Raw genomic sequence first — 24,680 nt, forward strand, 5'->3', positions numbered from 1 at the left:
TTTTTCAAACCAAACACACACAAACACACATATTTACATTACACACACGTGGTTACATGACATGGTTACATGACAGGTATATAAAAATGGGGAAGAAATATGAAATCGTCATCCCTTCAATGGCTGACGTTGACACCTCAAAATTTCGAGCGTTTCAATTCTAGGTAACCAATCAGGTACGGTCTCTTGTGTCCTACAGTTTGCAATGTACGCCCCAACACCTTGTAGAAAATACATCCTGGCCGGCTGAGCATCGACGTCAATATGGAGCCTCGCCGTGCGGGAGAGCCATAGACTGTGAAGGCCCAGGAGCATTAACAAATCAAAAGGCACCCCGTCCTCATTATCGGTGGCCAAAAAACGAATACCATTTGGGTCTAAAGGAAAATCTTTTCAGTTTTCCTTTTCTTTAATGCCGGTGAAGACACAATGAAAATGCACACGGTCGTTCACACACGTACAATTTGTTTAAGAGCGAATCAGCACCCTAGCGGCGGTCGCCAGCGCATTAAAATATTTTCAAACACACCAACTCATCTAGTATTGGCCATGCTAGATGAGCATTGGCCAATCAGGGTGTTCAGAGTGTGCACCGTATACCTCGCGAATATATGCCACACTTTCAAGTAAATTTGCTCTTATTGTTTTGATATTCACATCAGCATTATTAACACTCATTCTTGTCCTTTACAGACTTGTGGAGGCCAAGCAGCATGAACATAACGCAGGGGACCCCCCCCCCCCCCCCCCCCTCCTCGTTTTCCAGGGGCAAAAAGCGGATGCCATGTGCAGTTAAAGCTAGATCCTTCTTCAGCGTGCGCTGAAGAATGTCCCAATGAAACACGCGTCCCAACACTCAATAAATACGTGCTCTAGCGTCTCGGGTTTCTTGCAGAGGATAAAATTCAATTAAGAAAGTACAAAAATACCTTTCTGTCCTAGCCACGTTTTTACAGAAAGTACGCCGCAGTGCAATTTAAAGAAAAAATATTTCGCCGAAGATTTGATTGGCATTTTCTTCACCCTTTCAAGCACATCTAGCCCTGGACGTTCACAGTACAATGACCTATAAAGAGCTATTGGCAACAGTACATCTATTAAATCTTTATACAATCATTTTCGGATAACTGAGATACTCTAAGGAAAAGCGCACCTTGAGTATTTTGAAAGAAAGCACACCTTATAGGCAAGCTGAGGCCGGATTCACGAAACGTTCTTACGACAAAAAAGTTCGTAAATATAACTTACGCAAAAGTTACGAACTTTTTGGTATTCTCGAAGCAAAATGTTCTCAGTTTTTGCGTAAGTTACGACAAAATCCTACGACAGGGGTCCATTTCTTCTTACGAACATTTTCGCGACTGCTTGCTCAAAATGGCTGCCTACGTCGCCTTCTTACTCGACCAGCAGCGCGATGCGAGAAGGACTTTGCATCAGCAGCGTGTCTTCCGGACTCGTCGAACATTAGAGACGATCGCGGACCACCACCTCGAGCGTTACTACCGCTTGCCGAGGCCAGCCGTGCAGAGGCTCTGCGATGCTCTGGCGCCGGCGCTTCGACGCCCGACAGCTCGTTCGTGCTCGCTCCCCGTCGACGTTCAAGTGCTGCTTGCGCTCCGCTTTTATGCGAGCGGGAGCTTTCAGTCGGTGGTGGGCGACGTTGCAAACATCAGCCAGTCGAGCTCCTCACGGATAATCAACGGAGTGAGCAGTGCGCTCTGCGATCTCGCCAACAGTGGCATCAAGTTTTCCACGACGTCGCGGGCAGCGTTGCTCACTGCACGCGGTAAGTGTTTTCCCCAATGTGGGGACCGTCGGTTCAATGCAATTAACAAAGCCAGAGCCACGTTAGCGCGCTTACTCGGACTGATCCTTATATTTGGATCTGCGGGCTAAAATTCCGCCATCGGCGTCCGCTTTCCGTGCGCGACGCAAAGTTTTGCTCTGAGGAACCGATCTCTCGCACAACATGAGTGTGTAGGCTGTTCTCTGCCGCAGATGCAGGCTGAAAGATGGAGGATTTGCACCACGCAAAGTGGCAATTAAAATCACTGCCCCCCCCCCCCTCCCCCGTTTCCTGTTTAGTTAATTATGTTGAACGATCGTGATCGTACCTCATTTGAGGCATGTCTCATCTAGAAGTGTTATCTCAGGTAGGAAAAGTGTCTGCATTACCTGTTCTAGCTCTATAAAAATACGCCATAACATAATCTTTGTTGTTTAACCTCTAGGCTTCTTGGAGATCAACGGGTTCCCCAAGGTGTTGGGGTGCATTGATGGGACACACATCGCCCTGAAAATCGCGAAAAAGGAGCAGCACCTCTACCGCAACCGGAAGGGCTACGACTCGCTGAATGTGCAAGCCATCTGCAACGCCAGCAATGAAATCACACAGCTCACAGTGAAGTGGCCAGGAAGCACGCACGACAGCTTCATGTGGAGAAACTGTGACCTGGCTGACAAGTTCGAGGCGGGCAACATGCCCGACGGGTGGTTGCTTGGTATGCTTTGGTCCCAATTTATAGAGTTATTTGATATTTAGCAGCCTGAATGACAATGCCTTATCACACTTAGAATCAGAAATGTATGTAATGCATTACTAGTAATAAGTTACTTCTACCGAGTTACTTTCTAAGAAAAGGAATGAGTAATGCACTTAGTTACTTTTAACGCCAAGTAACGAGTAATGCACTTAGTTACTTTTAAGGCCAAGTAACGAGTAAATGTATTTCGTTACCTTTGAGGAGCAAAGTGTACAACACTGTTTAAACAGCCTTGTTTTGATTTTAACCTGAGTATGCATCTATTGCGAGAAAGGCAAATGAGCAACCCCTAAAAACGACTAAACGCTATGACAGTATAGCAACGTTTATCGCTGCACACGTCAGTCAAACTCTACAGCTGGGAATGTCCTTCACCGAGCGAACACAATGAGGTTAGTTGGTTGAACCTTCCAGAATCATGTACATAGCATCTTTTGGGGTAGACCAATCTCACCAACTACTCTGTGCACATGTGTCGCCACCATGACCGCAGTTCACAAAGAGCAGGCAGCAGTGCGCAGGACGGTCATACTGTTTCACGTTCTGCACGCGCAGGCTGGCAAATCGGTTTTCACGCCTGCGAAAGGACTGCAGCTCACAGAATAAATCGCAGCACAATGAGCACATCACAACCAAACTGGCTGGTAAAATGAGTCTATTGGATCTCGTCGAAAGTGATCATGATGCAGTTCACGAGCTGTTTTCGTGCGCACCTCATTATAATAAGTTATGAAAGCACACCAGCATAATGCCGATTGACATAGAAACTGAGAGAAGGTGGAAATCAAACCTGCGAACCTTTACGAGTGCGAACATTGGTTGAGTGCTTTGTTTAGTGTTGCTCACACATAGCTCGTTCGCAGCTGACATAGCCGTCAGAAAGAAACAAATTAGGTGGGAGTTGCACCAATGCAGCTACGAGAGGCAAAGTGTGAGGTAGTTAAATTTAGGTGGAACATTGTGTTGATTGCATTACACACTGGCATAAAATCTCACACCGTTTGCAATATTTTAGGGGACGCAGGTTACCCCATCCAGCCGTGGCTCATGACTCCCTTCCGTAAGCCGCGGAAGAAGGAGGAAGAGAACTACAACGAGTGCCTCACGAAGACCAGACAGGTCATCGAGAGGACTTTCGGAATCCTCAAGTCACGCTTCAGATGCCTGGACAGGTCCGGAGGGGTCCTCCAGTACACCCCTAGTGTGTGCTGCCGCATAATTGTGGCCTGTGCAGTCCTGCACAATTACTGCATCCGCCACCATGTTTCCCTCGCTGAACCACCCGGTAAGGCTTTGTGCATTGGAGCACTAGGAATGCCACATTAACGAGTTTAGCGACAGCATTGTTCGGTGTGACCCCGGGCTCTTCATTCTGCTCGTCACAAGGGGGTAAAGGGGAAACTAATTCTGGTCGCCTGCAAGCTCAACAGTAATCTCTTTTACAAGCTCCCTGCTTACTCTAATTTTTATTTTGTAGGTATCAATTCGCACACTATTATATAAGGTCTGTCACCGCTTGCAAATACAGGCGTTAAATTTGCTGGAGGAAAGTAACGCAAACAGTCCGCTTGATCAAAGGCGCAGTCAACTTTGGCATTCATGAAGCTTTACCTAGAGTCACTATATGGTTTCAAATAGTACCAAAACCCCAAAGCTCATTTCAGAACCGCGTTGTGGCGCAACAGTCACATTAACAGATGTGTCAATATGTCGCTGCCCTGCTTGGTCGAAGCGAAGTGCGGACCATGTAGTGTCCGCTCTCACTCGATACTTTCACCGTACTCTTCCGGCCTGCGGTGGCAATGGTTTGTTTTTATTGACCTTCTTAGCTTCATTCGAAGCGTTTGCATGACTTGCGCACCGCTGGTTCACTTCGGGACTCATTGAAGCTGAGGCGGATGTTCTACCTTTTAAGCCTAGCGTCTCATTCGCAGCACCAGCTCTCCCTGTGCGCTCAAACGAGCCAGCAGGGTTTGGCAGGCTAGATCAGGCTACTTAAAAAATAAGGTACTAGCGAAAATCAACACACCTTACGCCTGTTCTTAACTTATCGTGAGCGTCACTCACCTGCTGGCTGTAGACCAACTCGTGTTTGCAAACAAAATGGAGCGCCCCTAGCGGACGCCATCGGCGCCGCACATGTGCGATAGAGTGTGGGCAAGAAGCTCGCCGTCGTCCATAAGCAAAGTATTGAAATACGATGTTGTCGCCGTCAGTGTCAATCCCCGTGCTTTTTCGCGTTGGAATTTCTTATCCTACGTTTTCCTGGCAATGTGCGACTACTTTAGCGGCCTCAGCGAAATTAATGAGGCTCGTTACACCACAAAATTGCCTGAATAATGTGACATGCGGCGACTGATTCCACGTGGACACCACAGAATGGATGCTGAAGCCTGATTCGCACGATGACGTCGCTCGGGCTGCAATATGGTGAACCGTAGCTGAGATGGTCGACGTCGATACTAAGAATCTCAAGCAGAATCGGACCAAGTGAATCAGGCATAACAAGTCGGTGATGGCAGGCACGTAGCCAGGCCATGGGGCCCAGGCCCCCCTTGAAATCTTTCTTTTTGCTGGGGCCTCCTCTCCCCCCTCATACAGCCTTTTGTCATGGGCGGGCCCCCCCGAAACAAAATCCTGGCTACGTGCCTGGGTGATGGCCATGGGTGACAATGATCAACATCTCCTTGTATCTACTGTTTACACGGAGTCTACTTACACGAACCAACCTTCAAACTTAAAGGTCTTTTGACTTAGTTACTTCTGATCGGAATTACCGGGTCAACGTTCCGTCTACGGGACGCTGTTTGAACAAGCATACGAGAACAGGCAGAAACGTTTGAAAGAGCAGACGGCAGTTCGAACGATCAGGCGGCTGTTTGAATGTGATGAAGCACTGAACGTAGTCCGCAGGTGGTCCGTACAACTCTGGTTTTCCCTCCTTCATGTTGGAACAAAACAAATAAATCTGACGACCCCAAGTATCCGCTAAATCAACCCAAAGTGCTTCCCGCACAAGTAATTGTGGTCCGATGGCGTCTGGTTTTCCTCTTTCACGGCACCTATCCACATTCTCGGACGAACCGAGCAGGCAGAAAACTCATAAAAAGTGACCTAAACTTTCCCCGACTCCTCTGGTACAGCCCCAGCCACAGTGTATTGACGAAAAGGCGGGTTTTTGTATTGTTTCTTCCAAAAGAGCGTAGGAATGCATGTCCCACATGGTGATTTCTGCTCACAGCTACAGACCGGAAGTGCGCCCAATGCGCCACCACCGAGCCGTGACGTAATAGAGTTGAATTCGTGTATAAGGCTCCTCCTGTACATATTGCAGAAGTGATTTGATCTAGTGTCGGGAGGGTCTATTATCACGAAGGGCCCTGCACCGTGGTTGGCCACTCTGCTTCCAAAGTGGGTGGTAATGCCTCTCATATGTTAATTTTGGTATACACATGAGACCCACAATTCCCTTTCCATACTGTTATTTTCGTTTATGAACTTTTAATAAGCCTCTATCTGGATTTGAGACACCCGCAATTTATAAATGAGTGCTTCCAGCACCTTAATTCAGCTATTGCAGTGTTATAAGTTTAAATTGTGCTTGCAAGCCTTCGAGGTGTTCATTTTCTGTTGTGCTAAATGTGGCATCCTGAACAGTTCCAGAATCTGAGGACGAGGAAGAGGAAGAAGACGACAGGCCAACCACTGCCCGAGACACGGCCACTGGCACCGCCGTCAGGAATGAGCTTGTGAACAGCGTTTTCAAGTGAAACTTCAGGAAAACGAGAGTCTTCAGTGCATTAAAGAAACAGTTTATTGTTATTGTACCTAAGTAAGGTTTTATTAATACCTGGGGACAATTTTGCCATTTTCAAACCGAACATTCAGTTTGTATGCCTTCAGTGCCACCATCTGCTCCTGCAGGACCACAATCCTGTCGAGGCGTTCCACAATAGCCTCCTGGGTCTCGATTATCTCGTGGCTAGGGGCGTCCCTGCTACCTGCACATCAGAGAAAAATAATTTCTTTGTGATTGAAAACCTAAAATCCTTGCACCACTTTCACGCTACTGTTGTGATACTTGTATGGAAAATTAATGTCCAGGTGTAGCTGTAGGAAGCATGCATGAATGAGCAAAACAAGTAGTTAATGAGATAATTGGGGGATCAGTGGCCGAGTGTTAGTGCATTGCAGCTCAGAGGCTGTAGATTGCATGGCAGATTGCCTTGGCATGGAATTTACAGTGGATCTCTCTTCTCGCACATGTTTTTTTGCTGCACATTCTATCTAGTATCATTTTTGTATTCAGAGTTAAATTCGTATTGCTGCATGCTGCAATCCAAATCTAGCAGGACTATACTCACGTTTGTGGTTAGACCTGCGGCTACCTGAAGTGCACGGCAGGGCCTCGCTCTCCTGGAGCCCACCTCCGCTTGCACCGTGGACATCTGAATAGAAATAACAATAGAGCTGAGTACTAGGAAAATCTGCTGTTGAAGTATGTGGTCGGCTGTCGAGCAAGCATGATTATTCAACAAAATCTGAAGTCGCGCACCTGCATCACCCTGCGGGCGTTCCGGAATATTATCAGCCTGGCTGGAAGGCAAAAAAGATTTAGTTCTTATTAGGTAATGAAACAAGTATATTCACTATGTGCAATGTTATGATTGATAAGGCAGCAAACCTCGTATGTCGTGGCCTCACTGAACTAGGCCTGCTTGGTTCTGCAGTAGTATCTTGAACACAGATTAAGAAACATGTTGTACTGACCCAGAAAACTGAATCTTCGGTAAAAATATAGTACACTTCTGTCTACTGAGAAACCCTCAGACAAGGGAAGCGAAAAAAACAGAACAAACACAACATTAGATGATGGTACATCGTTGTGCTTGTCCTGTTTCTTCAACTTACTTGCATTGAGGTTTCTCAGTGTAACCGTTCACCAGCTTGCCTGTGCCTGAACTCTTATTACCGTTATGCCTTGTTTATCCAAATAATTTAGTCCCTCGTCGAGACCATTTGGATATAGAGCTATTTGATTAGTCAAGCTAGACTGAAATTTTTAGGCCGTGCTCCCAAACCAGGGGTTTGGTTTACAGGATGCCAAGGTGCAACATGACTAGTTAAATTAACCAGACCAGTATCTATTATGAACTCACCGAATGAAAAAACTAGGTCTACTGATCTGGGCCTAGCAGCGTCCGATGTTATGGGAGTGCCTGGAAAATTGAAATTTTAATTAGGAAACATACTACTTATGAAACATTTTTTTGTTGTTGTTTTAGTGTGGTAATGTGGGTTTTAATAGAAAGGTGACATAATTTATATTGGAAAGATAAAGTAAAACCCTCTCTGACTAAGCTAGGGTCCAGGAATGGAATTAGTATAATGAAAGAGCATAATAATTATGAGATACCCATTAATGAAGGAATGCTAGTGCCTTGCCGAGCCTCCTGTTAACCTACCGGAAAGCGGCAGGCTGAAGGGCTCGCCATTAGGTGCCTCTGCAGGAACACCAATGTCGAACGCGCCTGGGATGCCAATCATGGCCTCCACATTCAGAAGTCCCACGACCCTTTCCTCCATGTCGTTCAGGGGCTTGTCTCCTACGCCGCCTCCAGTCGCACACTGACTGCGCTTGAGGGCTGCACCTGTGGTTAGTACCAAATAACATTGCACGGATCTCGTCAGAAAAACGAGATATACATCGCGCGACTGATCAGCTGCTCCTGGATTTTCTTCGCGTAACAGACTGCCACTGTACTGTTGGTGAGTTCGAATGTTGGTTAAAACCAGTGACATCTAACTGCGCATTATCTCGTGCACGACACTGGTATGAGCGAAATTCAAACGATTGCACATTTCATTACACAATAACCTTCTGCGGCATTCGGGAACATAGCACTCGTCGCCCTTCGGCAACTTCACATCTTCAAGACTGCCGCCAAAAGTAATAAAAACTAACTTGAAGGAGTAAAATGTGCTCGCTCGTAGGCTCACCATTCGCGCCAAACGTTTCGCGTTACGACGCATATCGCAACAACTTAGTTCGCGAACTGTAAAAATGGGTTATCTTACCTCGCTTCTTCTGGGAACTCTTGTAGTCAGCCCATTTTTTCTTTACATCGGCGATCTCTCTTTTCACCCCAGACACAGCAAGCAAGTCATTCGTAATCCTCTGCCAAGCCCGCTGCTTGGCGGCCGATCCATGGGGCCCGTCTCCTTTCGCGTCGATCGCGATTCTATGCGCTTCATACCCATCAACCAAGGTCGATAATTCGACCTCTGAAAAGTTCTTCATCCGAGCCTTCTTGTCGGCGGGCGATGTCGACATTTCCCGGTGTCTATCGGTTTGACCGGCGAGAACGAATGCACGTGGCAGACAAACGCATGTGTGCGGACAAAGCGTCCCCTGCGGTTGACATGGCAACGCTTCCCTCTTGCAGCTCACGTTGGTCGCGAGACACCGGAAGTTTCTCTCTTTCCCTCACTTTTTTTGTCGTAGGATTTTCGTTCGTAAGTAGCCCTTCGAGAATACCGATTTCGGCATGTCGTAGGAACTTCTTGGGATACGAACTTCTTAGAAAAATTGTCTTAAGATAAGACGTTCTTCGTGAATCCGGCCTCTGGTGATTCCAAGCGGTTGGCCCAGGCTGCCCCTCCGACAATCATAAGTGGTCATCTTGACCACGAGGGGGCTAAGGGCAACTGGCCACGCGAGCGGCGCTCCGCCGCTGATAAAAGGCCGTCGCAGCGGATGCGCGGGGGCTGTTGGGATCGCGGCGCAGGCGATAGCGCTCATTAAATGTTTACGTGTTGTTGAACCGGTGTGCTGTGTCATTCTCCGAGACGGGTAGCAGCAAGGGAAATCCCACACTGGCGCCCAGACGTGATATGCTGCTCGTCTGGGAGGATGGCAGCAAACTGGCTTCGTTCTTACGTTTTACATAGTCAATTTTGCGTTCCTGAGTTCGCCCACAGTTGAGAGGGCGTTACTTCGCAAGCCTAAGTTCATCGACCTGCGGAAGCCTCCACTTTAACACGATGCCGTCTACAGAGGACGCCGACAGAAACGTGAGTGAGGACGACCTTTCGACGCTCGGTGCACTGGCGGATAACGCCGCCAGCGACATAAAACCAGACGCTAAGCCTGCAGTCTCAGTTCCGGCAGGCGCATCATCAGAGGGTGGTCTAGCAGAACTAAGAGTGGCTATCACCATGCTTCTTAACATGCAACGAAAGCAGATGATGCGCTCAAGCCCCACTTTTGCTGGAAGCACGCCCCCCAGGGACTACCTAAGGCTCTCGCTTAGCGTTCCGGTTTCTTCGGGGTACACAGATAGAAAGTCAGCCGCGATGCATTTTTAATGGACACCCGGGCGCTCAGCTCACACCGCTCGCGGTGTTGAGACTCCCGGCGTGTCTGCTCTCGCATCGACAACCGGGCGGCTAGCTCACAACACTTTCCGTCATGAGACTCCTGGCGTGTCGGCGTTCGCGTTGCCACCCGGGCGCCCAGCTCACACCTTCGCGGTCTTGAGACTCCCGGCGTGTCTGCTCTCGCATCGACAACCGGGCTGGCCAGCTCATAACACTTTCACTCTTCGTTGTGAGACTCCCGGCGTGTTCGATTTTGCATGGACACCCGGGTGCCCAGCTCACACCGTTAGCGGTCTTGAGATTCCCGGCGTGTCTGCTCTCGCATTGACAACTGGGCGGCCAGCTCACAACACTTTCCGTGATGAGACTCCCGGCGTGTCGGCGTTCGCGTTGACACCAGGGCGCCCAGCTCAAACCGTTCGCGGTCTTGAGACTCCCGGCGTGTCTGCTCTCGCATCGACAACCGGGCGGCCAGCTCATAACACTTTCCGGTAACCTGAAGCAGACTCCTGTATTGCATAAAGAGCAACACAAAGACTGGGACGCGAAATTGGCAGAAATGGCATTCGCTACCCGCACAACAATCAACCGGTCCACGGGTTTTACTCCTTCCCAACTTAACTTTGGGAAAGAGCTCGTGTTTCCCCTGGGAAACGGCCTCCTTTGCACAGATCCTGCAAGCATGCAGCGCACTACCACGCAGTTCGCAGAAGATCTCCGAAAGCGTTTCACGGAGAACCTGCGTGAAGCTAAAGAGCCTCGACGTCTCGAGACTGCAGCAGGCAAACCAGTACAACAAGGGTAGGCGAAATCTGCAGTTCAAGGTAGGAGATCTGGTACTGAGGCGAACTCATCCGCTGAGTGATGCTGCTAGAGGCTTCACGGCCTCTTTAGCAAAGAGGTGGGATGGCCCCTGCCGTGTTAGTAGGAAGCTCTCCAACCTGTCTTATGAGCTGGTGCATTATGAATCTAGTGAAGTGTGCGGGTCTATTCATGTAGCCGACCTAAAAGCTTTCTATGAACCCGAGGATTTAGATGTGTCGCAGGTTCCAGATGACGACTATCCGGACCACCTCTCGGAAGATTCCACACCGTCTCTACCGCGGTACAACTTGAGACGGCGGTGAAGACAACCGGGAGTAGCAGAAGCTCTAAGTGCATTATGTTCATGCCCTCTTCGGTGTTTTTGGAGGGAGAAGAGAAAGGGACCGCGCTCCCACATGCACAGCGGGGCAGGCATCTTTCGTATGCGCGGTTACTTATTCCTACCGCGCCATGGCTTCATGTTGGTTTTAATTTCTAGTTCCTCGTGCCAGACAGCGGCGACGCAGCTCTCATCATCAGACCACCCCCCCACAGCTGCATCGGTACTGTCCGGAAGTACTGACGTCGGACCCGTGCTCGCCCATCTGAGAAGACCCTTGCTGACTCAGAAGAAAGCCGCCCCCCCCCCCCCTCCCCCCCCCCCCCCCAAGACCATCTAAGACGTCCTCTGTTTTCGTTTTTGGAAGGGGGGAGATGTGGTGGGCAACCTGGCGATTCCAAGCGGTTGGCCCAGGCTGCCCTGCCGACAATCATAAGTGGTCATCTTGACCACGAGGGGGCCAAGGACAACTGGCCACGCGAGCGGCGCTCCGCCGCTAATAAAAAGGCCGTCGCAGCGGATGCGCGGGGGCTGTTGGGACCGCGGCGCAGGCGATAGCGGTCATTAAATGTTTACGTGTTGTTGAACCGGTGTGCTGTGTCATTCTCCGAGACGGGTAGCAGCAAGGGAAATTCCACAAACTTCACGCAAATAGCCTTGTACACTAGAACGCATTTGATTACTAGATGACACCACAGACTAATGAAACCCGGGTTTCTCAAAATCGGCGCGCGCTCCGCAGGCAGCGAGTCGCAGAAACAAAAACAGCCGCGGTAACGACAAGGAACAGCAAAGCAGACGACATCAGTAACCCGAAAAAAACAGTCAAAATATCCCGACAAAACATTTTTTTAATCGATTATCTGTCCATTCAATGTGTTTTAATAGTACGGATGATAAAATAATGCATTGGCAACTTATAGAAAAAAAGCTCGCGCCCCTTTTGAGTCGAAAATATCGTCCACTAATGACGCCGGCTCTCGGCGCCGTACGCTCGTTCGTTGGCGGAAGTTGGCGTCGCCACCACTTGCTCCATCTCTTGTCTCCCGTGCGTAGCGGCGCCATAATGTTTGAAGAAAAGTGGCTTTGCTGCGTTTCCATAGGCGCTAAGTCTTTTTCTTTCTTTACTTTTTCCTCAGGTAAGTTTGCTCTTTGCAAATTTTACAAAAAAGAATGCACCATCTGTTGGCAACGCTGGAAAAACTCGTAGCGCCATAGGTCAAGAAACCGAATTTTGCGGTCGATTTAAAGAGCCTGGCCGCTCCTTGGGTCACCCAGTAGAATGCTCCTTACCTATTGGCTAAAATAGTGCGGCCTTTAATATCGCAGGTGTGATGCGGTCCCACAATGTATTTTATAACACTTTGCAAATGTCTAGTCAGGACTTTTTTTTGTAAATTTTGTACTCGACATTAGTCAGACTTATTGGCCTGTAATAGGAAACAGACAATGGCTTTACAGTTTCATCGACCGTCGGAATGAGGACAACATGGCTTTTCAAAAAGGATGGCGGTAACTTATTTATGCACTTCCGAGAGAACCATCAGTCCGGGCGTTTTGCCCGCAGTTCATTCATCTATGTCATCTTCAAGCGCACGGACGTTGATCGGCGATTCTAAAATTTTTCGAACATCGTTTTCAAGCGCGGGCATAAGCGACAAACACTCGGCGTCAAAACCGTCATCTTTTGGTACGCTGTGAACCATCAAATCGTTATAATATTCAATTTGGTTGGTAAAAACTTTATTGCATAATATTCAACGAAAGCTCGCCCGATCGTTTTCTTATCGCGAGTTATCGAATTTCCGTAGCGTATTTATTTTATCTCATTTCGCTGAGCACACCTTTTGTCGTCGCTCAACGGTCGCTTCGAAGGTCTTTCGCCCATTCATAGCCTCTGAGACCGCGCACGCGCAGTAGCCCCTTCTTATCTCTCACGGTCCATTGTTGGTTCTTGATATCCCATATCTCTTGTACAAACTCATCCGGTTTCGTGCTTTCCTTGATTAAATACAAATTCAATTAACGGCGTAGCTTTTCCTTCCTTCTGTTTTTGATAGTTAAAGGTGATTCTTCTTTCAATTGTGTTAATTTTTACTTCATTGAAAAGTTCCCAACTAGCACCCCACATTGTCTTCTCGTCTTCGTAAAATAACCTAATTAAATCATCTACCTTAGATTTAAAAACTCCATCCTTCATGAAGCTACTCATCATTTTTTTAAAGTGAACGTTCCCATCGTGACTTTTTTTCATTTTTTTACTGAAGGTGAACATAGCTAACGCATGATCGCTAAAAGCAACAGGTTGAACGGAGTAATTGTTGCACAGTGGGACAAGACTAAGCGAAACGTAGGCCCTGTCAAGTCGAGCATAAGGCCCTGAAAGTGTGTGAAATTAACGCTACTTTTGGGGGTGATGTTTACGACGTTCTCTAACGCATTTACAGCGACAATGTCATTTCAATAAAGAGCACTCGAGTCGCGAATCCGGGTTTCATTAGCACGATCCTCCAGTGCGCGGAATCAAATGAAATCTACAAGAAAATAACAACTCTCGCCTTTAAGGAACTCACTCATTCCTTCATAAGTTTTTCTACGTTCACGCTCGTCAGTCGGAGCATAAACACAAATAACGCGCCACTCTATACCTGCAAAAGAAAATTGCAGAGTACAAAACGGCCAGACGCACACAAAACCATGACCGTATCAATGACACCTAGAGACCAGCGGAAAAACAAACAGCGACCCCCGGAAGTTTCGACATCGTGTGAGACACAAACATTGAAAAGAGTTCGAAACGGTTGCACCATGCGGTCCGTCTGCTCTAAGCTTTCGATCTTTGATTTCTGCATGGCCACGATGTCAATCTCGTTCTCGACTAATAGTCGAATAAGTTGATACTGCCGGCGACCCGCCGCCAGCCCACGGACGTTTATTGTGGCGACACGTAAAAGAGGTTCTAACATCGCCGCCACTCAGAGAGAGAGGGACCTCATGGTGCTTACCTTGGGTCGTGCGCCCATCTGTTCGGACTCAGCGCGATAATGGTTTCTGCACTTTGCTTGCTCAGACTCCGAGGCCCCCGTCGAACTCCGGTGCATGCTATCACGGGGGTGGCTTGGCTGCCGCCTTGTCGTCCACAGTTGCATTCGCATTGACTGTGGAACGTCGCATCCAGATAGGGCCCGCCTTTGACGGCGGCTCTTTCTGCTCCGAATTCGTGGGGCCTGCGACGTTTTCCTCCCGCGTCCTTTTCGCCGTGTAGAAACCCTCCGTTTTTCCTGCGTCGTCCATGGGGACGTCGACTGCCGGCTGCCTCTTGACTGCATCGAAGACGACACCCTTCACACCGGACGGTGTAGGCGCCTCCGCCGCCACCATCTTCTGCTGCCCAGCATGCACCGTCTCGCCAGTATTTGGTGACGCATTGTTCGTGTTTGTCCCCGCCACGTTCTCGGCCGCAAGGATAGCGTTCACTACAGGGCTTCTTTTGACTGTAGAGCCCGCGGCAGCCTCCTCGGCGTTGTCTTCGTCCATAAGAAGCTCGGATTTCTCCTGCCCCCCCCCCCCCCCCCCCCCCCAGGCGCAGCAGCCGCCGCGTACGCTCCGACGCAGCGAGCGCATTCGTGGCCGAAACGGCGACAGACGTTGCAGCGTGGGACACTACACTCCTTGCGAATGTGCCCCGTCTGCTGGTACCGGAGATAAAGCGGAGGTCTTCCAGGAACGACGACGAGGGCTAGCTCTCCGCCCACCCGCAACTGGTGCGGGGTGTCGTCGCAAGTGACGCCCACCTTGAGCCAAAGTACCGCAGTGCGCGTTATGGTGCCGACGCTCTGGCAGCCGTCGACACGCCATTTCTTTCTGTTCCCTTCGATGACCTTGCCTTAAGCCGCCAGGAAATCTCTTACATCACCGTCGGCGACGCTAAAGAGCAACCAATGAAGCTTGACGCGAACGTCCTGGTGGCTGGGGTCGATAACGTCACCGTCACCTCCGGCGTTTCCAGCACTTTCTTTTTGCCTTCGTCATTCTTGAACGATACTGGCCACACGTGATTCATCTGGTAAGCCCCGACGGCCAAGACCTCGGGAAGCAAAGCCAGCCAATCACCGCGTCGCGAAACTCCTCGACACGGTATGGCCACCCCTTCACGTCCGCATGAAAAAAAACGGTGTTCAAAACCATTGACCCTCTTGACAAAGGCTGCAGAATGACGTTGTAGTCCTGGTGCTATCTCAGGGCTACTAGTCAGCTACTGGCTAAGAAGTTAGGTCGAGGGAAAGGAAGGAGGAGGAGGAACCAGACAGAACACTGGAGCCTCCTCTCCAGCGTTGCATCCGCTTTCTTGTCCCCACCCTAGCTTCCTTTCCCTCACCCTGCATTCTAAACTTGTCACTGACTATAGAAATGGTAATGGTCAAGAAAGCATGTTGTAAGTTGCGAAGAAAAGAGGCAGGGACACGTAACTATGTGCGCACTGATGAAATTTCTTATCTACGGCGTAAACCAGTATTGCCACATGTACAAGGTAGACCGACCTTATGCTTCACAAATGGTTACAACAAACTTGCTTTCTGTCTTTGTACAGCACAGGTCAAGACGCCATGGACTTCAGACCCCTCCGAAATCTTTTTCTTTTCTTCCTAATGACTTTTCTTCCTATTGAAGATGAAGCACGGGCTGACGTTCGCTGCACTAAGCGTCCTCTTTGGTATGCATCGCACAACTGCGTCTCGTACATTCTATGCCATTCTGGACACACTACACACACAAAAAAAAAACAGGGGTGGTTGGTTTGGTTTCCGAGAGACGTGGTGCAGGAGACGATGCCCCCTTCGTTTTGTGAAAAATATCCTACTTGCAGAGTCATCATAGACAGTACGGACGTCCCCATCGAAAAGCCGCCTGAAGTGAGTGAGAAAATTAATTGTTGGAGTAGCTACAAGAGTAACTTCACTCTTCGTCTCCAATGTTTTGGTGGGTGGTCCAGTGATATCTACATAACAGCAAACTCTGGAATGCTAGACCTTCTTGAACCCAATGACCTTGTCATGACAGACAAGGGCTTCCCTCACATTCGTTGTGATATGGAGGCGCCCAAATTCGCATTAGAAATCCCCCCTTTCGCCTCCATGAAAAAGCAGTTCACAGCTTTAGAGGTAGAACGCACTTATAAGATAGCCTTTCATCGTGTTCATGTCGAGAGCTGCATTGAAAGGATAAAAGTCTACAACATCTTGCCTCCAAGGCTACCCTACGAGCTGAGAAAGCGCGTGGACAAAATCGTAACCCTGTGCTGCATTCTCGCGAACATGCAGAAGCCCATTTTCAACGAACGCGTATGAAGGAAGGAGACAAACCCCATGTGGTACTATTTTCAAATGCTGGCATTTAAAAGCTCTTGTATTTCGAGCATAAGCAGACTTGTACATAACTTAAAGGGACAATGAAGGCAATTTCGGTTATTTTTTAGACGATTGAACTGGGTTCCAGGCACGTCTGAGGTGGCCTCAGACGTGCCTGGAACCCAACCCAAGTTGCCCAAGTTTCAGCCGAAACCGGCGCTTGTGTGCCGTGCAAATCAATTAAACAGTCGCGGTAATAATCGCACCGGGATCGACTGGGGCGACGCTCCAAGAGTTGCGGGAGAAGCCAGGAGAAGCGGAGCTCACGTGACCAATGCGGGGCCAAGAAGCGCGACGTCACAAGAGACACGTCAGCGATTGGTCGGAACGAGAGACGTGCCCTCGGTCACGTTTTGCTTCGTAGTTTTTAGAAATACTGTTTTTATTTCTGCTTGAATAACCATGAAAAGTATAAATCGGACTGGAGATGATTACTAAACCGTAAATAAAACGGCATACATATTTTTTTTTCTTTGCTACGCTGGACGCGAAACGGGCTACGAGCAACTATGGGCAAACGAAATAAATAAAAAATAACAAAGCGCGGAGCACGCTGGATACCTCGATGTCGTGTTTACTTTGGGAACACGGTACTCGAAGGATTCTGCAAAGTGGTAGTCGTGCCATATTTGTGCCCCGTAGATGGCTGTTCAAACGGTCGACTGAAGACCAGTAATCGTTCTTGCTCTTTGACGACGAAATGAGTGGACGTCCGACTCTAGTGAAAACAAAAATTGTGCTGTTTATTTTCTCCTTGGGGAGTGTCCCCCGCGGAGGAACCGGTTCCCGGGTCGCTGCCGCTTTCCTGTCGGACAGAGACAGGGCCTGTCCTACGGCAACGCGTCGCTCTCGTCTCGCCCGTGCGAATGTTGCTCACAGCTTTATTGCTCGGGGCTAGCAGGCCGCTCGTTGTCGGCTGGGCGGTCACCGTCGGCCTCGGGTGATAGCAAAGAACGCCACACACGTACTCCCGTTCCGTTGGTGAAGGTCACTGAACGAAAGCCCGAACCGAACTCGCTCGCGAGAGCGGCATTGTCGCCCATGTTGACATATCCGACGAAACGATCGCGCCACCGCGGTGCTATAAACCACCGCGGTAACCAGTCTCGATCTTCTAAATGCTACCGATACCGACCATTCACACTTGTTGTCACTTTCTACGTCACCTCCGTTTTCGGAGGCCCAGAAATGAGAATGGAGATCGTTCAGTTTCGGTTCCTTCAGTTCTTTTTTAGCACAGAAATACGCGTCACAAATCTCTACAAAAAATTGGGCAGCGTGCTACGTTCCCAAGAAGCCTAAAAACACCATTTCAAAAGACTAAATGAAATCGCCTTCATTGCCCCTTTAAATACTCTAACCAAGTTACTTTATTTTAAATACCTATTGTCACTAAATTGTACTCGTTTTACCAGTAGCCTGTACTTGAGTTACTTCCGTTCAGTCTATTTGGAGGGTGGGAAGGCCAGACATGGCAAGGGTCTTGCCGGTTTACCACAGTTGTCAATCCTGACAGCACAGAGTCAGCAGCACCTATTCGCTCTTTCTCATGGAAATAGTTCAAAAAAACTTCTATCTAGCAGCGCCGTAGGCAGGGGTGGGCAGTATTTCAAATACAAGTATTTAAAATACGTATTTCAAATACTTTGTGTATTTTGCATTTGTATTTAATTACAAATTCGGTAATGTATTTGACGTGTGTATTTAAATACTAAAACGTGGGTATTTCAAATACAATTGTAATTAAATACAATTTTGTGGGCGAAAATACATCCCTCAAATTTATTGTCACTGTCCAGAGCAGGAAGAAAACTGCGTTCTGCACCGAATGCAGTGCCTCTCAATGAAGTACAAGCGTTTAGTGACTTTGTCATTACGGTGCTAGTCCAGGGCAAGAATAGTGACGAAATCGACGTTCACGGGCAGACTGGCTAAATAAGTGCCTGTGACAACTTGTGATGCTTTCCAGCCTGATTTCCATCCATATTTTTGCCTGGAACATTCTAAATGCGCGGGTCGTCCAGATTTTTGTAACTGGTGCGAGTTGCAACATTAAAAAAAATTCTCTAGCTAGTGCGAGAGGCTGTTTATGGAGGGAGCAGTGCGAACGCATGTTCGCGTGGGCTCCGTGTTTTTCCATCTCTCCCAGCGGAAATATCCGAGACAAGTGCCTTTCTGGTGTGGATACCATTTCCTAAGGACCACCCGCACCACCGGACACCACCCACTGGACCTTTACTGACTTTTTCAGTGAGTTATCACCGCCTTTCGACCAGTGCCAGCCGAGCGCGGCGCTAAGCCTAGCGGCGGCCGGCTCACCAAGGGCGTGGTCGGCCATGCCCGCCGAGGAGGAGACCGACGAGGGACAAGCGCAGCCTGAAAACCACAGCCAGACCGTAAGACACCTCTACCCGAACGCTATGGAAGTCGAAGGTGAGCCCCTTTCACCCGACGACACCTCCGGGTGGCTCCTAAGCCACAAGAAGCTGCGCCGCAGAGAGCTCGAGAACCTGAACCTCACGCTAGAAAAAACGACGGCGGGCCGCCATGGCCAGGCTACCGGGGTCAACAACCCCCGAGCAGCAATTACAAAAGGTAACAAAGAAAAAAACAAAACTCCCCTGCCTCCGCATCTGCCGCGTGAGGACCTTAAAATTGTTGTCCGACCGAGAGACGGCCTCAACGTGTACGAACTCAGTGAAGCGCAACTACGCGACTGCATTGCCAGAGCGACGGGAATTGAACCCGAGCAAGCGGCGGGCGATATTCTACGCGCCAGCCCGAAGCAAAACACCTTCATGATCAACACTCCTTCGGTAACCCGTGCGGAGGCCTACGCTAAGATCCGAGAACTCCCCGTCGGCGGAGCAAGTTACGAAGCTATGGCGTATGCGACACCGCCGGACAACACGTTCAGAGGCGTAATACGCAGCATCCCAGACTACGACACTCCAGAGGACATCACGAGAAGCCTTGTATATAAGAAAAATCCAACCATACTACAAGAAAGACGCTTGGGCAAATCAAGCTCGGTCATCATCCTCTTTGAAGGAGGGAAAGTCCCTTATTACATCTATTATCGAGGAGCCGAAATGCGATGCTACCTACACAAGAAGAAGCATGAAATCTGCGAAACCTGTAGCAAAGTCGGGCAGAGAACCGACGTGTGCCCGAAACCTGAAACCACGTACAGCAAGGTCTGCGGCATGCAACAACCGCCCGAAAGCCACGCATGCGAGCCGAAGTGCGCACTTTGCGGTAAGGGGCACCCCACAGGCGACAAGAAGTATCACCAAAGATTCCAGACCCCGTACCCGCTCCGACGACGGCAGTGGGAAAAGAAGCTCCGACAAGATGAAACAGACCGACAGCGGAGAAGCTCCAAGGGACGACAATCGCACAGCAAAGAGCGAGAACGCGAAGGAAGCCCGTCAGCGACGGGGAGGAACAAATCCATGTCCTTCCCCCGTCTACCCGGCAGAGGAAACCACAAGTGCATGGGGGCCGAGAGCCGCAAAGACCCGCGAATCTCAAGACAAGACATTCACACCCGCAGGGACCAGAGCCAGGCGAGCAGACCAACCGGAGCCCGGGATACAGGGCGCACACCCCGGGAGGACCAGGCCAACGACTACCGCAGTGACGGCGGCCCTGCAAGCCTCCCGAAAGAACAGGTAAGCTGGGCTAGCACGGTCTCCCGAAAAGCTAATATTAGAAAGATAGGGATACTCGCCCCCACCCCAAAACAGCACGAGCAATCCGAACTTGCACGCATTCGGCAGGTCTTAGAATTACTCATGCAAGAAAATAGGGAGCTAAAAAGGGAAGTAGCAACACTCAAAAGAGAAAAAGAGACCGCACCCGCTGCCCCCGAGATCACAAGCGCCAAAGCACAAGCATCCGAACCCAGGGAAGAAGAGACACCTAGAAGTGAGGCGCCCGCCCGAGAACATAACCACAGCTTAGGCGAAGACTCCAACCCTCCGCGCAAACGAGCAAAGGAGGAGCGCGAGCCGATTACACTGGAAGAAACAGTCGAGAGAAAACTTGAGAATTTCGGCAAGGCCATCAGGACCGAGATGAAGGCGGCCATAGCAGAAGCTATAGGGGCGATGCAAGAAATACTAAACCGCCCCCTGGCAGGTATGACCGACAGGTTTAGCCAGATAGAAGCAACAGTAAGCCAGATGAGCAGCCAAATGAGCCAAATGGAAGCAGCAGCCCTGATGGGAAAGAAATTGAAGCATAGCAAACCCCATGACAGACACAGCTCAAGAGATACACTCAGACCCGATGACTACAACCACCATGCCGTCGCAGACAAAAACTAAATATCCCAAATACAGCGTGTGGCAGTGGAACTGCAGTGGTTTCAAAAAGAAGCGAAGCAATGTGCAATTTTACCTAAAGACACACCAGACGCCTCCCGATATAATAGCATTGCAAGAAACAGGGGGAAAAGCCAGGCTTGCAAGCTACAGGGCCTTCATAGACATAAACGCAACAAACAAGACGGCCGCGGTTACGACCCTGGTCGGAAGAAATGTACCGACGCTCCAGCACGACACCGAAGAAAAGACGATCAAGCACGTTCTCTTAGAAATCTTTACCACATCTAAACAAGACAATACCAGTCTGTTTATTCTAAATCTATACAGCCGCCCCAAGAAGCAGCACAGATTTGCAAAACCTATTCCTCAAGACGATAGAAATCGCCAGGGGACACCCGTTGGTAATACTCGGAAATTTTAACGCGGCCCATCCTGCGTGGGGGTACGGGAGAGAGAGAGAGAGAGAAGGGTTTATTAAGGAAGGACAGAGAGGTTAACCTGAACGTAGGTTCTGGTTGGCTGGCGTTGATCACAGATCCCAACCAACCTACGAGGCAGGGAAACAGCGTCACGAGAGACACGACGCCAGATCTCTCATTTGTTAGGAAACTGGCCACAGGCAACAGCGTCGAATGGAGTAACCTCGGCCAGGACTTGGGTAGCGATCACATCACTGCGGCCATTCAAATAGCAGCGGGCCCGAGCAAACGCAAAGGCGTATCGTGCAAAATCACTAACTGGGAGAAATTTAGTAAATGTCCCCGAGACCGAGAGGTAGATAGCGCTATTTGCGATATCGAAGATTGGACGACTAAAATTTTGAAAATGGCAGAGGATGCCACCACAACCATTCCCGAGGAAGAGGGGCTACAACAGCCAGACTCCAGGCTCCTGCACATGTGGGAGGCCAAAGAGAGCTTACAAACACCATCTTCCCGAGGGGAACCATGGGGTGATGCGGAGCATCGCGGATCGTTATTAACGGTGTTATTAACGGTGTTAGTAACGTTGTTGAACTTCGCGGTCCCGAACCTCAGGTTCTGCTGCTCGACGTTCACGAACCAACGCGGCTTCCCGTTCTCGAAGGTCGGGTTCCGCCGCTCGCTTCGTACGTTTACGTTGAACTTCACGGTCCCGAACCTCAGGTTCTGCTGCTCGACGTTCTCGAACCGCCGCTGCTTCACGTTGTCGTACTTCAGCATCCGCCGCTCGACGTTGACGAATGGACGCCGCTTCTCGTTGCCGTAGTTCAGGGTCTGCCGCTCGCTTCAAGCGTTCGCGCTCAGCGTCGCGTGCCCTTCGCTGCGCAGCTTTGTCTTCAGTGGATGTAGCGTTGCTGTTAGTTTGTGGGGTGGTGCTGACGCTTGCTTGCGCCAACCCACTAACTGACGGGACTGTTGCTTCCATCACACTTCGTCGGAAGAACGGAGTGAAGTGGAGTCAACAGCGGTGAACTGAACGCGCGCAGCGCGCTACCGCTGCTTATATTCACACTTGAAGGAGAGGAGACTAGAGGAGGAGAGTTGCGCATGCGCGCGCGGTGTGAGTAGAAGCGAACGCACGCGAAGTGCACGCAGCTGGTAGAGAGATAGAGCGGAGAGAGTAACGCGCAGCTGTTGGAGAGAGGGAAGGAGGAGAGTTTCGCATGCGTAGTGTGAGTGCGGACTACGACGCCGCGGGACATAGACCCGAGCAATAAATGCTCCGCATCTAAAACGGCTCAAGGGAAATAAACGAAACCGCCCGCTTAAAAGACGTATAGCGAAGTTAAATCTAGAAATAGAAGAGTACGCCGAAAAGCTCGCGCTGCAAAACTGGCACGCGTATGCGAGCGCACGGAGCTCCAAATGAGTACAGCCAAGGCGTGGAACATAATAGCGAGTTTTAGAATAGGGGCCCCACAGCTTTGGGTGCCCCAAACAGTTCGGGGCATCGCAATGGGAATCCGCAGAAGTTCTGCGCATGCGCAGTTGGACGCCCCAAGCTGTTTGGGGTAGCCAAAGCTGTGGGCCCGCTATTCTAAAATCCCGCTATTAAGGCACCTAATAGACCCCACGAAAAGCAAGACCGAGCAATGCAGGAGTTTGGAGAAACTCCTCCATACGGGCACAATCGAGGAGACGTAAACGAGACCATCCGAGAGATGCGGGCCACATACACGCCCGAACACCCCCGAGTCGGGCATGGAGATTACACAGGCGCTCCGAACGCAAAACTCGACCAACCCTTCACCATGGAGGAACTCAAGGCGGCCTTACATGGCCTCAAACCCAAATCGGCCCCCGTCCCGGACAGCATTACCAACAAGATGCTGCGGAACCTCGCGGACGAGGAATGTGAACTCCTACTCGACTACTTTAACAAATGCTGGGACACGGCGACGCCGCCCAAGCAATGGAAGAAGGCATTAGTGCGGCTGATACCCAAGCCGGGGAAACCTCTCAGTGTAGAGAATCTTAGGCCAATTTCACTCACGTCGTGCCTTAGGAAACTTCTAGAGCACATGGTCCTCAATAGGATCAATGACCACATGGAGGACAACCAGCTCTAACCGCACTCTATGGTGGGTTTCAGGGCCGGCCTGTCGACCCAGGACGTTATGCTACAGCTGAAACATCAAATTGTTAATACCGAGGACAAGGCATCCACGGACGGCCGCGTAATAGTTGCACTGGACCTGACCAAAGCTTTCGATAGACTCAAGCACGAGGCAATACTCCGAAGCCTCCAGAGCCTAGCGATAGGAAACAAAAACATACGACTACGTCAGAGAATTTCTCACGGCTAGGACGGCGCAACTCAAAGTGGGACCACACGAATTGCCCGAGACCCCCACGGGAAGCACCGGGACCCCTCAGGGCTCGGTCATCTCCCCCTTTCTGTTGAACGCCACCATAATCGAACTTACCAACAAGCTACAGAGTATTGACGAAGTACACCACAGCATTTACACAGATGATGTCACACTGTGGACTGCGGGCGGCCGAGACGGCGACATACAAGACCGCCTTCAGGAGGCGATCGACGCTGTCAAGGTACACGCAAAAATTCTAGGCCTCTCGTGCTCCCCTGAAAAATCGGAGCAGCTCATCTACCAGCCCACGCGCAGGGGCAGAAAACCTAAGGACGGCCCCAAGACCCACAGCATAACGCTAAGAGTGGGAGAAACTCCGGTCCCACAGGTGGCCGAAATTCGAGTCCTCGGCCTCCACCTGCAAGCTAACGGGCACCACGGCAAGACCGTACAATGCCTGGAAAAGACAACACACAAAATCACGAGACTAATCACGCGGATTGCCAGCAAGCACAGGGGCATGAAAAAAACTACGCTGCTAAGGCTCGTCTACGCCTTCGTTATTAGCAGAATCACATATGTGGCCTCTGTTCCTACCCCTCAAACAAGTAGAGAAGCAGAAGATCAGCAGCCTCATCAAGAGGGCACACAAACAAGTCCTAGGAATACCAATATGCGCCCCAAACGGGATATTCGAAGCGTTGGGTGTGCACAACATTCTCGAAGAACTCATCGAGGCGCAACGCACTGCGCACCTTGAACGTCTCACCAAGACGGCCACCGGCAGACACCTACTGGATTGCCTGCGCATCCCATATGAGCAGACCTTCGGAAAAAAGCTCTCCATCCCTGCCGAACTACGGAAAAGCATCCACGTTCCACCCCTTCCCAGGAATATGCACCTACTATACAATGAGAAGCGCAGAGAGCTGCGAGCCCAGGCGCTCGACAAACAACTTGGAGAGGATCCGCAAGTCGTTTATACAGACGCGGCCACTTAGAAACGGCGTGGAACAATGGGTTCGGTCGTCACCGACCACTCGGGCAAGGTGCTCGCCGCCTGCTCCATCCGAACCAAAC

General features: G+C 50.0%; 1 protein-coding gene, 2 long non-coding RNA genes and 1 pseudogene across 3 annotated transcripts; 3 read left to right on the forward strand and 1 right to left on the reverse strand.

The window, feature by feature from the left end:
- The first annotated feature begins 1,218 nt into the window (after positions 1–1,218).
- Positions 1,219–2,542, forward strand: LOC120850519 (putative nuclease HARBI1). Its single transcript, XM_040223041.3, has 2 exons — positions 1,219–1,786; positions 2,232–2,542. The coding sequence occupies exons 1-2, from the start codon at positions 1,375–1,377 to the stop codon at positions 2,540–2,542; spliced, it is 723 nt and encodes a 240-aa protein (XP_040078975.1). The 5' UTR covers positions 1,219–1,374.
- Positions 2,543–3,595: 1,053 nt separating this feature from the next.
- Positions 3,596–6,367, forward strand: LOC120850517. Its single transcript, XR_005718155.1, has 2 exons — positions 3,596–3,828; positions 6,201–6,367. It is a non-coding gene; the product is annotated as an uncharacterized LOC120850517 (long non-coding RNA).
- Positions 6,368–6,437: 70 nt separating this feature from the next.
- Positions 6,438–7,197, reverse strand: LOC120850516. Its single transcript, XR_005718154.3, has 3 exons — positions 7,099–7,197; positions 6,908–6,991; positions 6,438–6,544 (listed from the first exon to the last, which is right to left on the reverse strand). It is a non-coding gene; the product is annotated as an uncharacterized LOC120850516 (long non-coding RNA).
- An 8,523-nt stretch (positions 7,198–15,720) lies between these two features.
- LOC8031739 lies at positions 15,721–16,415 on the forward strand (annotated as a pseudogene).
- Positions 16,416–24,680: the final 8,265 nt, after the last annotated feature.

The sequence above is a fragment of the Ixodes scapularis genome, unplaced genomic scaffold (assembly GCF_016920785.2).
Source record: "Ixodes scapularis isolate PalLabHiFi unplaced genomic scaffold, ASM1692078v2 PGA_scaffold2__306_contigs__length_199485367, whole genome shotgun sequence".
Classification (NCBI taxonomy): domain Eukaryota; kingdom Metazoa; phylum Arthropoda; class Arachnida; order Ixodida; family Ixodidae; genus Ixodes; species Ixodes scapularis.